The sequence below is a fragment of the Vidua macroura genome, chromosome 23 (assembly GCF_024509145.1).
Source record: "Vidua macroura isolate BioBank_ID:100142 chromosome 23, ASM2450914v1, whole genome shotgun sequence".
NCBI lineage: Eukaryota > Metazoa > Chordata > Aves > Passeriformes > Viduidae > Vidua > Vidua macroura.
Window position 1 is genome coordinate 5,625,546 of NC_071593.1, and position 15,776 is coordinate 5,641,321.

Below are 15,776 nucleotides of genomic sequence, written 5' to 3' on the forward strand. Positions count from 1 at the left end.
TCCTGTCCTGCAGCTCCTGCCACAGCCACCCCTCACACTCGTTGTCCTTTCAGGGGTAAGTTCAGCCCTCGGGCTGAAGGATGCCAAGCCCCTGATTTCCCCCACAGCATCCAAACTGCCAGTGGGAACACAAGGAAAAGGTAAGGGCTGGGTGAAAATGGGAAATTTGCTGAAATTTGCTGAAATTTGCTGGTATTTATAAGGATTTTGATAATCCAGGACTTCACAGTCTTGCTGAAACCAATTGTAATCATTTATTGAAGAGGATTTTATGTCTTGGGTTTCTCTGCTGCATTAAATAACATGTGCCTGGTGTTTAAACACAGGACTAGGGTTATATACTCTAACTTTTCAACTGGTCTGAACAGCTTTCCTTGGAAACAGCAATTATCTCCTTGTCATTTTTAAAAGCAGTACATTTAATGGAACAGCTGAAACTTGTATGTGTTCTGTAACTGAAAATAATTTAAGGTAAAATATCTGAAATTTATTTTGTTTGGAATCTGTCTTCATATACTGCAAAGCAAGGCAAAAATATATCTTTATACCTTTCAAGTCATGTGCATGTAATTCTGAAGTGTTTTTTTCATTAAGAATATAATTGCAATACTGAAATAATTACAATTCTGAAATTGGGTGTGAAAATGAGACACTGCATTCCAGAAGTCTTGAAAAACCTCTTTGGGAAAAAGGTAAAGCATGGAAAATGAGAACTTTCCTAAGAATTAATTACTGTAATAGAAGAGAATTCTCCAAATGCTGAGGAGCCAGAAAATCACCTTGTCCTCTTAAAGGCAGCCCTGCTACACAACCTATTTTCCAGTCTAGACATAAAACCAAGTGGTCTCAGACATGCTGGAAGGGGTTAAGTCCCTGAGAAGTCTCAGAGCATTTAATTCATTGGGCATTGGGAGCCACCTGAGTGTGAGTGAGGGGGAGAGAGGGAGATTTGGGCACAGCACTTTGCAAAGACCATTCCTGGGGAGAGCCTGGAAGGGGATCAGTGCTGGGAACATGAATAAACATTTATTTCTGACTGCCAGAAAACACAAACAGCCCAGTTCCACCCCGGAAACTGCTCGAGGCACCTCTGCAGCTGAAAAACCTCCTCCACAAGAGCCAGGTAAGACACCTTCACCTTTTTACCTGCTTGTCTCTGCAGTGAATGCATCCAGAAACTCAGGGCAGGAGCTGCTGTACCTTTCCTACATAATAACATTGATGTCTGGTAATTTTTAATTCTGAGGGTGCTCCAAAGATGCTCATCTCTAAAAAGAGAGCAAGAGAAGAGTTTTGAAGCATCGCCTAAACTTCGAGGTTTTCCCAATTCTGAACTGTTTCAGCTGATGCCTCTAGCAGGACTTATTTCCACCACACACAGCTGGCAGCCAACCTGCTCCAAGAAGATCTTTCAATGCTGAGCTTTATTTCTTTTCTGCTGGCTGACAGATGACAGGGTTCTGCTGGCTCTCAGAGACAAACCCATTATTTCTGAGCACAATGAGTTCTCCTCTGTGGGCAGCATCCCTGCCACAATAAATCACAGGCTACATCCAGCCATTGTCCTGGAGCCAGGCATCTGCTGATTCACCAGGGGGAGGCTGCTGGGTTGGGCTTTTTTGTTTTAATGTCACCCTATAGCTTCAGATTTTCTTCTGTATTTAAGTGAAAAGTGTATAATGATCTCATTTGCTGGCATTTTGACTGGAATCATGGACACTGTTCTGGTTACTAAACTGACCATTTTACACAGGCAATCTTGGTTCAGGCCAGTTTTCCTGTTTAGATTAATTTATATACACAGAAGAAATAGATCTTTGTATCTGTGTAACCTGAACATTGAAACTCAGCTGACACCAGGTAACAGCTCTCTTTCCAAACTCATGGTTCTTTATTGTACTAAAACCAAAAAGGTAAAAAATAAAAGAGATTTTAAGCAGTCTTGGAGGAGTTTTGGAGCTGCTCCCCACACCTCTGCCCCTCACACAGAGCAGCTGATCATTTCTAACCTGCAGTTCACACACAAGTGATTCCAGATCTGGAATTGCACTTCCACTGACACAGAACTGCCTCAAATATTTTTTTTTAATGCATAGGCAAAGGATTCAGGGCAAACTACAAACCCTGACACCCAGAGATAAGAGAATTTCCCTCATATCTCAGATGTGGAGATGATAGATAGATAGATAGATAGATAGATAGATAGATAGATAGATAGATATAGATTTAGAGATGTGGATATATATATGGATATCTATAAGGATGTACCAGATAGAGATGGAGACCTTGTTTCCATGGCAACAACTCTTAAGACAAATCCCACTAAAGATGCTGCCACGTCCTGCTTGGCTCAGATTGCTTTAGGACATGGAGTTGTTTTCACATTTGGTGGAGCTGTTTAATTCCTGCTGGAGAACCCCAGAGCTCCAGCTGGGAAATCACTGCTCTACTGCACATCCACTCCCTGGATTTCTGGGAGCAGCAACCATGGGATCATCTGTTCAGGTGACCCAGAGCATTCAATCACATCAATATTAAGACTAAAAACTGCAAAAACGAACTAAAGTAGGTAATATATTCTCATATAATAGTATCAGGTGCATATATATATAATTTTAGGTTATGTATTCTCATGTATTCTTATAAGCACAAAGTTTTTGAGGTTCACATCACTGGTGGCAAAGCAAACAGAGGCAGAGGGGGGGAAAAAAAGAATACACAACTCCTGACAATTTCTATCTTCAGAATCAATTCCTTCCAAACGAGGAGTTGAAGATCAACTTGACATTGTGGCAACTATGACACAGCAACCAAACTTCTGAGCAAGTAAAAATATCCTTGAGTAGTCTCATCCCAGGTAGAGCTGTAATTATTCCAGATTCTCCAGGGGAAATACAAAGACAAAAATACTCAACTGCTGTCTCCCAGACAGGTGAAGGACCATCTCAAATATTTATTGTTCAGGGCTGGAATCTCTGACCTAAATTCCCCCCAGACTTGAGAATCTTTCCCAAGAAGAAAAGCAGTGCATAAAACCCCAGAGCTGCTCCCTGTCTGTATTCAGTAGTTCTGTGCAGTTTGGATGCCTCGTGCCTGAGTAAATATTCACGTGTGGGGTCTCTGAGTTCCCACTAAACACACCCCACAAAGGAGCCTTGGCTGCTCAAGGCCCATCCCTGCAGGATCCAAGGGTAAAAATCCCTGATTTGAGGCTTTTTTCAAGCTGTAATCCTGCCACCGCCAGCTCTTCACACTTCCAAATTCCAGTAATGGGAGAACCTCCTCTGCAAAGTTACAAAGTAAGCAAAAAGGGAAAAATCCTTTCAAAGTGGCCCAACCCAAACAGCAAATGCCTCATTGCTTCATATGGTTTGTGTCTACATTGCTTTGGGGAGAGAGGATGTTTTCCAAGAACTGAAAACTCCCACAGTTCCTCAATGTCTGGAAGAAGAAATCCCCAGAGCAGTGTTCACCTTCCCAGGATTGCAAAGAGGGATTAAGTTTTTAAAAGCTCTTTTGTAAAAATGAAGGGCTAATGGATGGTGGAGTGGGCCAGCAGATGAGAATTTCTGCAGGCAGTGATTAAATTATGAATAACTTAATTGAATGTGAGATTTAGGGGAAAATAAATAACAGAGCAAGCCCATTCCACTTCCCAGCATCGAGTTGCCTTTGCCACAGAGGCTCCAAGGTGAGAGTGAGACTGTCAGAAATGAAAGCAGTTCTGTCCCCTTCGAAGCAATGACCAGAACAGGGACCTTGCTGCACTGCCAGCATGATGGATTGCTCCATTCCAGTGACCACTCAAAGTTGCTCAAGACAATCAAAATTAATGACTCTGCAAATAAGTCCTTGACAGTTGCTGGTGTTCCTCACACAGAAAAAAAAAGGGGTTTTTTGAGTTTTGTTGGGTTGTTTATTTGAGTTGGGTTGGGTGGGTTTTTTTTCACTTAGCACAGCAAAAGGAATAAAACTCTTAGATTCTTGGCACCTTGATTCTCCACCTCCAAAATGGGCAAAAGAATGCCCTGCAGTGTCTTATAGCCATGGTGTCAGAATAAATACATTACATCAATGAGAAGAATGACATTAAATCTATGAGAATAGCTACATTAGATCTACAAAAAGAATTACATTAAATCTGTGAGAATAACCACATTAAATATACAAAAATATGCCACATTAAACCTATGAGAATAGCCACATTAAATCTACAAAAATAACTACATTAAATCTACAAAATTTGCCACATTAAGCCCTGTGAGGCACCTGCCTATTGCAGTTTCATGGATGTCAAGCAGGTAGATCCTACTCGGAGCCAGCTTAGTTGTAAAGTAAGAGTAAAACTGCTCAACAACAAGGAAGATGCCCATAAAAACAGGAAACCAGTCTTTGTTAGCTGTAGAAATTTCTGCAAACAGAAACAAGAGATCACTCAAATCCTAATTAAATGTATAGATTTGCCTCTAGAAGTGACCCTGCCTTCTGCAGCTCTGTTTGCCATATGGACACCCAGGATCTGCTCGAGCACGTGTGCATTTCACATCCCTGTGTTCTCCTCCTCCTCCTCAGCTGGTGGGATGAGAATTGCTGCCTTCACACTTGCCAGGAGCCTGAGTTAACATGACTCTGGAGAAAAACATGAAAGGGAAATTCTCCCAGGGATTTTGAGGCAGAATGCTGACTGGGAGAGGAGACCTGGGCTCCTGGCAGAAGGAGCTGGTGTTCATCGTTCCCCATTCTTGGAACTCTGAGTGTCCATTGCCAGCAAACAGCCACAAAGGAATCCCTGCTCTGCCCCCAGCAGCTCCTCCTGCACTCACACACCAAGCTTGGAGTGCAGAGGCACAACCTGACATTTGTGCGGTGTGAACTCTTGCAGTGAGTTACCCCAGCTCGGGAAAAACACCCCCAGCCCGCCCCTCCCTCTTCCCGGAGTCCGTCTGGAGCGGGGTGAAACAAAACCCGAGGGAAACCCAGCCTGCCCTTGCTTCTACTGCCTGTCCCAGCTGCTCCCAGCCAGATTTCCATGCAGGAATTGTGTGCATTGCCTGCACCGGCCCATCAATCAGCCTGTTTGCACGCACTTCTCCCATTCATCCCACCCCAAAGCTGCCGGCGCGCTGGGAAGCCGGAGAGCCTCAGCAGGTTCCCACCTCCCTGCGGGGGCAGCGGCCGAATAACGGGGTGGCTCCAGGGCTAACAGGGGCCCGGGTGGCATCCCGGGATAACAGAATCCCGGGATAACAGAATCGCGGGTGGCATTCAGGGGTAAAAGAGTCCCGGGTGACATTCAGGGATAACAGAATCCTGGGTGACATCCCGGGATAACAGAATCCCGGGTGGAATTCAGGGGTAACAGAGTCCCGGGTGACATTCAGGGATAACAGAATCCTGGGTGACATCCCGGGATAACAGAATCCCGGGTGGAATTCAGGGGTAACAGAATCCTGGGGATAACAGAATCCTGGGTGGAATCCCGGGGATAACAGAATCCCGGGATAACAGAATCCTGGGTGACATCCCGGGATATCAGAATCCGAGGGATAACAGAATTCTGGGTGACATCCCGGGATAACAGAATCCCGGGGATAACAGACTCCCGGGACAATAAAATCCCGGGTAGAATCCCCGGATAACAGAATCCCGGGATAACAGAATCCTGGGTGACATCCCGGGATAACAGCATCCCGGGGAGCTCGGGAGAAGCCGCAGCGGCGCGCAGCGCCTCCAGCCCATCCCACCCCCTCCTCCCCCGGAGCATCTCCCTGGAGCTGGGAAGGGCTCGGGGCTGAGCTCCCAACCCTGAGCATGGCTCGGAGAAGCCTCGCAGAGCCGCAGCCTCCCGGCGCTGCCCGCTGTCCCCGGAGCCGCCCGCTGTCCCCGTCCCGCGCCGCCGCTGCCCCCGCAGCCGCTCCAGGGCGCTCGCACCTGCGGGGATCCCGGCTCGGATTCCCCGGCTGCTGACAGAGCCCTGCGGACCTGCCCAGCGCCACGGAGAGAACTCTTCGGGCAGCGTGAATAGTTTGGAAGCGGGCAGTGGAAGGCGGCAGTTTGCCCCCCTCCTTCCCTGCCTGGGAGAAAGGAGTTGCCCAACCTGGTCATGAGACTTTTCCAGACTTCCCAAAGAGGCTCCTGAAGTTCTGACACTGCTCCACGGAGAGCCCGGGGCAGCACAGCCCCCCCCGAGAGCAAAAACGCAGGCACGGGAGATGGAGAATGAGGTTGGCAAATCTGTGGACAATCAAATGGACAAATACATGTAATAATTTGGAAGTTTTCTTTCTCTCTTCGCTTTTATTCTGCTTCCTTTTTTTTTTTTTTCTCCTCATGCGTTTCTTCTCCCTATCCTGATGTAGCCGTGCTGTTAACCCTTTCTCGCCCTCCCCGATTTAGAGTTACAATAATGGGGAAATCAGAAAGTCAGATGGATATTGTGGAAAAATCGACCAAATCCGGGAAGAAGCCCTGGAGCTTTGTGGCCATCGGGCTGGCTGTCCTGCTGCTCCTCATGACTTGTGCTGCCGTCGCCCTGGTGATCCTCTATGCCAGCAGCAGAGGTAAGAACCTGGGAATAATCTTCCCTCTGCAAACAGCAGAAAAAGTCCTTTTTTTTCTCAGAGCTAAATGAAAACAAAAATACAGAGACACCGTGAGGTCACCTCTGTGGGGGACTGAGCTCTCTCTGCCTTGCTCCCAGCTTGTGCTTATGTTGGCTTTTACTTAGATTTTGAATTATGCTCTGTAAGATTCTCTGCTTTTATTTAATTCCGTGCAATTTGTTGGCTTCAGAGCTGTTTTGACAAAGCTGATGTGCTGTTTCAGAGGGAAGGTGTGTGTCTGTGTGTGAGGACTGACATTTCCTCATTTTATCCAAGCACAAGCCAAGATTCATTATTGTCAGTGTTTTTAAAGCAACAGCTGCTTTAAAGCACTTCTAAAAACAATCTCCCTGAAGGGGAAATTGCTTATTACAATGTGAAAGCTTAAAAAAAAAAAAAAAAAAAAAAAAGCCACTCACTGCTGAGGAAAAGGAGACTTTTAAAATATTCCATCAGGCAGTTGGATGTCTGTGTGATTTGCTTCAGTGACTTGAATGCAAATATCTTGCCAGAAACCTGACATTGAGGCACGTTATTTTGAAGTGTTTTGCCTAAATATTTTAACTGCAGAGCACACTTGGTAAAACCAAAGTTTTCCCACTGGCACAGCAAGTGTAAAGTCCCACTTTAAAACCCTGGGAAGCATCAAATGCTCGGGAGCAGCTCTGCCTCATGTTTGTCACTTCCATTAAAGTCTCTTGGATTGGGAGCTTGGTTAAAACACTGGGGAATGAAATTAAAGTGGGAACAGCAAAACTGGAGCAAGGCTTTGCTCACACTTTCTCCTCACACTGTCTCTGCCTCCCCTGCTGCAGGGAGCTGCATTTTCAGCACTTGTGAGTGAAACACTGCACAATCCTGAGCAATAATTCATGGGAAAAGCCTTGTTATTGTTCACTCAGTTTGCCACCAGCAGTTGAACACCAGTCAGAATCTGAGTATTTGGTATTCATAAAGTTCATCAGAAAGTTTATTCTATTAGCTCAGGAGATGAGAGGAAAAAAATTCCCCAAAGCCAGGTCCTGGAGGAGTATCAAACATTGAGCTTGGCAGGGTTTTGCTGCTTGCATGCATAAAGGATTTGAGAAATCTGCCCTACATCCTTTGCTGGCTCCAGACAATCCAGAATTCAGGTATTAATAATATTTACCCAAGTGTTGGTCTCATCCAAATCCAGAGGCAGAGTCTGTGCTCACTGCATATGTTTAAGGAAGGCTTATCTGTGAGAAAACAGGTCTAAAACCTAAATATGTTTCTCAGGCTCGTATCTGCAATTAAACTTTCCCTGGAAGTGTTCCCCAGACTGAGCCCTGAGTGCAGGGCTGATGTTCTGCTGCCCTGTGCTCCTCACACCCCACCAGGGGTGTCCAGCTGTGCCCTGGAGCCACTTTGTGCCTCTGTCCCCATCCGAGCTCACAGCTGGAGCAGCCACGAGCTTTGGATGATTCCAGGTGGGAAATTAAATTAAATTCCAGGTGGGAAATGAGATTCCAGGTGGGAAGTGAGCAGCAGGAGCTGCATCCTCACCGAGCAGTGTCACCATTCACTGCCTGGGTCAAGAACTGAGACAATAAGAGCTCTTCAGACTCTCCCTGCAGCAGAAACATCTCTTTTTTTATTTTCTGTCTTGAAAAGATTTGTCCCAATGCCCCCCTTAGTTCTGTTTTGCTGTCACACTTCAGCCCATTCCCAATGCTCAGCCAAAAGCCTCAAATCCCTTTTCCCCATGGGAAAAGCACCTCTGGCTCAAAGCTGTGCCACATAAATCCCACAGAACAACAGGAAAAAAAAACAATGTGGCTGAGCACCCTGCATGGGATACAACCAACAGTGTTATCCTGGGATGCTTCTCTTGCTAATTTCCCTGAAATGTAAATTTTGGAATGTGTATGGGACACTGGATTGCTCACTAAGAGCAGATTCAGATTTCTCACTTCACCTTGATGCACCCTTGATCAGAATGACACTACCCAGGCTTCTAAAAATAATTTTGTTTAGCTTGTAATTAGGAATTAAATTAGAAAATCAAAGCATTGCTTGTCCTGCTTTGCATTCACTTTTTCTTTTTTATAATTTATAAAGGCATGTTTAGGCTTTGTGGTTCAGGGAGAATATTTTTCTGCTTGTATATATCTTGCAGAAGAGCACTGTGGTGCATGAAATAGGCCTGTGGGCACAGCAATAATTCCTGGAGTTCTGTTAATGCTGACTGGGAGTTTTATCTCTATTCCAAGCCAACAAAAACACTCAAGCTCTCACAGCAGTGCAGTTACAGAGTTCTGGACACAATCTGGGGATTTTTGACATCCAAGGAACTTTTCAGACCCTCATCTAAATAAGCTGAAAGAAAACATAGGAAGAATTAAGTAATATTTGGGTGATGCTAGCAAGGGAAGCAGGGCTGGGTCTGGATGTGAACACACCATGCTCACAGTCCTTCCCTCACACCCACAGCCCCAGCTCAGCAGCCTTTTCACAGCTCCCTCTCAGCATCTCCTGAATCCAAACCCTTGCTGGAAAGGTCACAGCCTGAGGAACATCTCAAGCCTCTGTGGCTGACACATCAAATCACTCAGCAGCTCCTCCAAACAACTTCCAGCCTCACCTAATTGCTGCTCCTGTAATTCTGGTTATTTCATTGACTTTCTGGCTCTGAGGAGGAAGATTCAGTGATGTTTTTGTGTCTGCATCCCCACAGTTGTCACTGCTGCCTGTCAGGACGCCCAAGGTCCCAGCCCTCTGCTCTCTCCTTAGGCAGGCTCCAAACAAACAGAAACACAAACCAAGCAGCACCTTGTTCAGAGGGTGGTTTTTAACAAAAAATCACATTTTTCTCACGCATTTCCTGTGCTGAGTGTGATTGTTGTGCATTTAAATAACAGATTTACACGAGCCTGCTGAGCAGGAGCAGTGTCTGAAGCAAAAGCTGAGGGAAGGCTGTGGCTGAGCTCTGGCTCCTCTCCTTCACTGGTGCTCCAATGTCCTTTGACGTCAGGAACCTTCACTAACGAGCCAGCTATTCAGGGGAGAGGCAGAATTTCAACAAGTGGCAGCTAACACACGAGTCATGATGACATTTGGGTGGCAAGGCTCTGCTCAGTCCTAGTCAGGTGGAGCTACGTGAATGCAGAGCAGTAATGGGGAGTGACAGGCCATGCAGGGCTGCAAAATGGGCAAATAAACACACAAATTTACTGGTTCTCACCCCAAATTCTGGCTCAGCCATGGTTCTAGGTAAGAAATCCTAGGAAAGGTGGAATAAAACCAAACACTTGTGTTCTGCACTCCTTCTGAACATCTGGCAGAGAAAACCTGAATTTGGCAATTCCCCTGTTGGTTGTGAGCAAATTTCTGTTTTAACAGCAACAAGGGCAGCTTGCAGTGCCAACAGCTCTTGTGCAGAGGAGACCTGAGAAAAGGGAAGGTGCTGAGAGGTAAAAGCTCCCACGTGAGTGCCTGGTGACAACTGTGGCTCTAATTGTCTCCATGTGTGCCATCCCCAGCCATCTGTGCTGCTCCAAAGGCGCAGTGGGGAGACACTAAACACAAGCTGTGTCCTCCAGAGCCCTGCAGAAGGCCTGGCTTGGCTTTTGTTCTCTCAAAAAGGAACTGAAATAAGGCTCTGGAAAAGCGATTTGGGTTTGAAAAACAGCATCATTCCAAAGGTGAGCTGCTGAAGGGGCTGCAGCCACCCAGAGATGCCACAAGTGATTTTCTGCTCCTGCTGCTGGCCAGGAAGTGTGACAGGGCTCAGTGGCTCCTTGTGAGGCCAAATTAAGACAAGAAAATCCTCTACAGTGACCCCAGGGGGTCTGAAGCATGTCCCAGCTCTGCCAGCTCTCAGGTGAGCAGTTCCCCTCTGGAGTGCTTGATTTCCCTCATTTTCTTCCATTTGGAGCAGTCCCACAGCTCAGGTCATTTCATTTATCTCTATTAAAGCTTCTCTTGCCTGATCAATTCTCTGCTGCTGCTGTATCAGGCTGAAATGGATGCCAAAGCAGGAGCCTCTCTATCACTGGAACTCAACCTGTCAGCAATGCTTAACCAGGGAGGAAAATAAATAGAGAAATACCTGTGTTTCTACTGAAAATGTGGGCTGTTCTTCTAGAAAAGCTATTGAGATAAATAGAGAAATACCTGTGTTTCTCCTGAAAACGTGGGCTGTTCTCCTAGAAAAGCTATTGAGATAAATAGAGAAATACCTGTGTTTCTCCTGAAAACGTGGGCTGTTCTCCTAGAAAAGCTGTTGAGAAAACAAAAGGCAGAATTGTTGAGAATTCAGAAGGTGCATTTTAAGTTCATTTCTGGTTTTGGGAGGTGCAGGTGACAAAGTTCCAGTCGAGTGAGCAAAGATCTGAGATTGTAAAGCCAAAGAGGGCAGAGCTGGTCATGCCCAGAGCCTGTGGCAGGAAAGGTCCTGAGGAATAAAAGAACAGAATTGATAGAGAAACAAAGGAGACACTTTTCGAGGTAAACTGAGATCTCTTCCCCAGCCATTTCCCATGATCTGGTTTTGGGGCAGAGTTTCAGAGCCCTGAGTGTGCCCTGGAATTCCAGACTCTGGCTCCCCTGCTCACCCTGCTCAGTTACAGCATCACAACCACGAGGCCTTGGGGAAGGGAGGGGAGTTCAAACCTCACTCAAAGCAGTTGGTTCCAGAAACTGAAGTGAGACATTGTCAGGTTATAAAGTAAAAAGAGACGCTTTGATTTATAAATAAATAAATAAACAAATAAATAAATGAATAAAGGATCCATTTCAGTCCTGCCAGGTCCCCAGGAAACAATGAGAGATGCACAAAATTCTTTTAGCACAATTATTTCTTCCTCACATTGCTCTTTGCTATTGCTCCTTTCCTTTTGCCCTTGAACTACTCATTTCTTTTCCTCCAAGTATTTGATTTTCTCCTTGGAGATTCCCTGGGCTTTTAGATTTGACTTTTGCCAATTGTTTAATTATGAGAGAGTTTAAGAAACTCCAAAAATTTAGCATGCAAAAAAAAAAAATCCCAATAAATGCTGAAACAAACACCAAAAAAAAAAAAAAAAAATATAACTATCTCTATGAAGCTTCCCATTGTTCCAGATATTTTGCTCCTCCCCTGTTCAGGTTGCCAGACACAGAATTTGGGCAGGACAGTCCAAATTCCGGGCAGGACACAGAATTTTTCTCATGCAGATGTGCTCCCACCCAGCACAGCCAGGCTCAGCTGAACCCTGAACATTCCCCAGCACAGTGAGGGCTTTTTATGTCGCTTCCACTGATGAACTTCAAAGCCCTATTTTCTCCCCCACTGTTTCATTTCTCTCTGAATTACTGTAATCTTGTTTGCCCTCATGTAAAGCACTTACTTGCATTGAAAGCAATTTTTTAGTAGCTTGTTTTAGTAATCAAAAAAAAAAAAAAAAAAAAAAAAAAAAAAAAAAAAAAAAAGCTTTAAAATGGCTAAATCTGCTGGAAAGGACCAAGATTTTGTTTTTCAGAGTGGAACCACATGGTTGCCTATTTGATATAAGTGGGTAGCAAAGCAAGACATCCAGTTTCTCAAATGGGAAATTAAAGCAGCAAAATGAATTTCCTTCTCCCAGGGCCCTCAGATCCCTCCCAGTGCAGCTCTGCAGGGACCAGCACATGGAGGGACCTGACGCCTGCCCAGCATCACAAGTGCCTTCACTTGAATACTCAGCATCAAAACTGATGTGTGCGTGGCTTTTTGGGCATCTGCTGCACTGGGAGAACTTCACAAAACCAGCACTCAGAAATAGAAGATGAATAGCCAAGAGCAGGACTTCAGTGGCCTTTTCCATGCTGAACTCAAGGCAGAACAAATTTGAACTCAGGTTCACAGTCTCCTGATTCCTACACTATTCCATCAGCCCTAAAAATTCCAGATTAGGGACAATCTCTCAGGTCAGCAGCAAGGCCACATGAAACTGTGGCCAAAAGAGCCTGTGACAGGCTGCCCCTCCCCAGCACAAAAATACCTGGAGAAATTACAGCCTTTTCTTTTCCTAAATTGGACCCTGGTGCCTCAGAGCAGTGTGGCAGCACCAACCCAGCTCTGGGCTTTTTGCCCCCTGTTTAAACCTCTCAGTCTCAGTGACTCTGAAGATGCTCAGAGCATCTTAATAGATTTTCTAAAAAAGGATCCCATACTTTGAGTAGAATGTGGAGGCAGTTAGCAGGTAGAAAAGATGGTCTTATTCTCCTTCCAGGAGACATAAAACTCACTGTCAAGACTGTTGTAGAGCTGCTGCCAATAAATTTTCCTCAAAAATCCCCAGATTTCTTCACAGTTGTCATCTGATGTCTTTGACAGGCACCAACATTCACTCAAACCAAGCAGAGCTGTCACTGGGATTGGGCTCTGGTGAGTGACTTTGGGAGCAATTCCTTTCCAAAACAAGTAATTCCATCTGCTTTCCTCCTCTCCCTGCAGGCTCCCACTACGGCACCAACTCGGGCAACATCTGTACCACCCCTGGGTGTGTGACAGCAGGTAATGGGGTATTGGGAGGTACTGCTGCAGAGGGGAGGCTTTATGGGCTGTTACTGAACCTGAACAGGAGATAATTCAGAGTTTAAGGCTGCAGTAGATGAAAATGAATGAGATTTCCCCTCGGGTAAGGAATATCATTCATAAGTAGCACAGGAAAATTGCCAGTGTTGCCAAGAGCTCTGGCTCTGAGCCACAAGGTCGTGGACTGACCAACACAATCTGTATCTATTAGCACAAAAAAACTTCCCTTTAGACTGAATTTTCTCTCTCTTGGGGCATTCACCTTCTTATCTGTGGTACCTGCACCTCAAGAGAGGTGAGACTCCAGCACAGACATTCCCAGTAGCCCCCTGGGAGCACTGGTTTCTTAGGCAGTGCCTAAACTGGAGCCCAGGGGAGCACTGGGCACTCTTCCCTGCAAGGCCTCATGCTCTGGGACAACTCTTCTGCCATTCAGATCCATTTCTAAGCAGAAAATAGGATTCCTCAAGTCATAATCTGTGGGAATGAGTCTTGCCAAGCAGCTCCTTGAGAGTCTTCAGCAGTCCCAGAGATTCCCGGGCTCCGGGAGTTCAGCTCTCCAATTTTGCTGCCCAGCTGCCAGAATCATCCAGAACATGGACCCCACAGCTGACCCGTGCCAGGATTTCTACCAGTATGCCTGTGGGGGCTGGCTGAACCGGCATGTGATCCCAGAGACCAGCTCCAGATACAGCATCTTTGACATCCTGAGGGACGAGCTGGAGATCATCCTCAAAGGTAGGGATGAGCTGCTCCACCCCCAGGGACCCGTGTTTATTTCAGAGGTTACTCACTGCACATTAGGCAGAGAAATAAACTTGCACAGAAGTGTTGATTGGGATTTTTTTTTCTCTCTGGCCCTTTAATCTCTACATCTCTCACTACACCCATTTTGTGGGAACATCCTGTTCCCACTAAAAATTAGCCAGAGGTGATTGGTACTAACTCCAAAAGGAGCAGGACAAGCTGTCTGCAGCTCCTTTTTCCTGGCACTTTTTTCATTAAGAGCATGAAGAGCTCTCTAGTTTGACAGTAATTGCAGCCTACAATTCACAGCCCTGAATCCTCAGGGATTTCTCTAAAAATCTCATGGCAATGGTTCCTTCCCCAGGTGTGCTGGAGACTTCGGATCAAGGGGACAGAGAAGCATTTCAGAAAGCTAAAATCCTTTACAAGTCCTGCATGAATGAGAGTGAGTGTCTTCTTGTTCCATCAACTCCCCTGTTCAAAACCAGGTATACAGAAAAACCAAAGTCCTGTTAAGCAAAATCCAATCAGTATCTGTCTAATCCATGTGGCCGTGCCTGGAAAATTCATCTTCAGATGGAAGAAGATGCCTTGGTATTTCATTAAACCTCAAAATACCCATCTGGGATGTGGAAAGGATGGATGCTGGGTGCCCATCCCTGGTGTGGATGAAAACCTTTCCTTCAGAAGGCACAAACCTGGCCCAGCTCATCTTTCCCAAACCAACCCACTCCAAATCAGCACTGGAGCCACAGAAGTATTTTCATTCCTTTTCTGAAGGCTAATATAGAATGGTTTCAGGATATCTCTTATTTTTTGCTGTGACACATTCAGTTGAAAATTTAGGCTGTTAGGCCCATTACCTATTTTTCCTAATTTTATTTTTGTATGAAAACAATACAGAATTTGTCTTTCCTCCCTCAGGTCTTATAGAACAAAGAGATTCCCTGCCTCTGCTGGAGGCCTTGAGGATGGTTGGAGATTGGCCAGTGGCTTCTGCAGACTGGAGTAAGACCAAAGGTAATGCTGGGCCCGGAAGGGTTCTGTAGGAATTATTTCCTGAAGCAGGGAGGCCACTGTCACCAAAATAAACCCTCCATTTTCAGTTTCTCTTCCCAACAGAAGTCAGGGTATCACACATTCAACACTCATTGATCCATTTAAATAGATCTCCAATATTTCAGCAGCCAGCTTGTGAACTGTCCAACTTCAATCAGTCTGACACACATTGACAAATTATCTCCATTTTCCCTTTTATCTCCCAGAGCCAAGCTGGAGCATGGAGGAAAACCTTTCCATAATGAACTCCAGGTTTAACAAACGTGTCCTCATTGACATGTTCGTGTGGAATGATGACCGGGATTCCAGCAGACACATCATTTATGTAAGAAAAAAAAACAACAAGGGAATTATTGATATGCCAGAAATCATAATGGATCATTATTTTCTCTGCAGACAGATGAGCTTCCCATTGAACAATAGTGGTAAAATGTAGGCAATAGTTCTGCACCCCAAATGTCAGATCTGTCTCAAAGCCATACTGGGAAATTTTATGTTTTATGGCAGCATAATTTTTGTTTCAGTAAAAGAAATAAGAATCAATGGAACTTTTGTTGATTTACAGCATTTAAGGGCTGCAAATTCCTGTGACTTACAAAAATGAGGATGAGGTTTAACATATAGTAGGAAACCACGGGTTTAAAATACATAAAGAGTATTTCAGAGTTTGTTCATGAATGGTTGTGCAAGTCCAGCCCTAAAGTCAAGCAGTGTAGAAAAGTTACTTAAATTTGTTCTTGGGTCTCCATGATTACTGAAGATTTTGCTTTACAACCCACACTAAGATCCACCCTGTCCTTACCTGGAAACCCAGGGATAAGAGCTGCACCCTCCACCTCACCCCAGAT

The 15,776-nt window shown here is 45.3% G+C and overlaps 1 protein-coding gene and 1 long non-coding RNA gene across 3 annotated transcripts in view; one reads left to right on the forward strand and one right to left on the reverse strand.

Annotated features, from left to right (window-relative positions):
- Positions 1–5,984, reverse strand: part of LOC128818339 (uncharacterized) — a 19,913-nt gene extending 13,929 nt beyond the window's left edge. The window contains exon 1 of the long non-coding RNA XR_008440458.1: positions 5,932–5,984. This is a non-coding gene — a long non-coding RNA (uncharacterized LOC128818339). The remainder of the gene's footprint in view (positions 1–5,931) is intronic.
- MMEL1 (membrane metalloendopeptidase like 1) overlaps positions 5,965–15,776 on the forward strand; it is a 23,712-nt gene continuing 13,900 nt past the window's right edge. Inside the window, exons 1-7 of one of the 2 annotated variants that reach the window (XM_053997589.1) lie at positions 5,965–6,262; positions 6,397–6,560; positions 13,042–13,101; positions 13,699–13,860; positions 14,234–14,314; positions 14,794–14,889; positions 15,135–15,253. In XM_053997589.1, coding sequence (XP_053853564.1) covers positions 6,213–6,262; positions 6,397–6,560; positions 13,042–13,101; positions 13,699–13,860; positions 14,234–14,314; positions 14,794–14,889; positions 15,135–15,253 — 732 coding nt within the window. In that variant the 5' untranslated portion in view covers positions 5,965–6,212. The remainder of the gene's footprint in view (positions 6,263–6,396; positions 6,561–13,041; positions 13,102–13,698; positions 13,861–14,233; positions 14,315–14,793; positions 14,890–15,134; positions 15,254–15,776) is intronic. The other variant, XM_053997590.1, reaches the window with a different exon arrangement.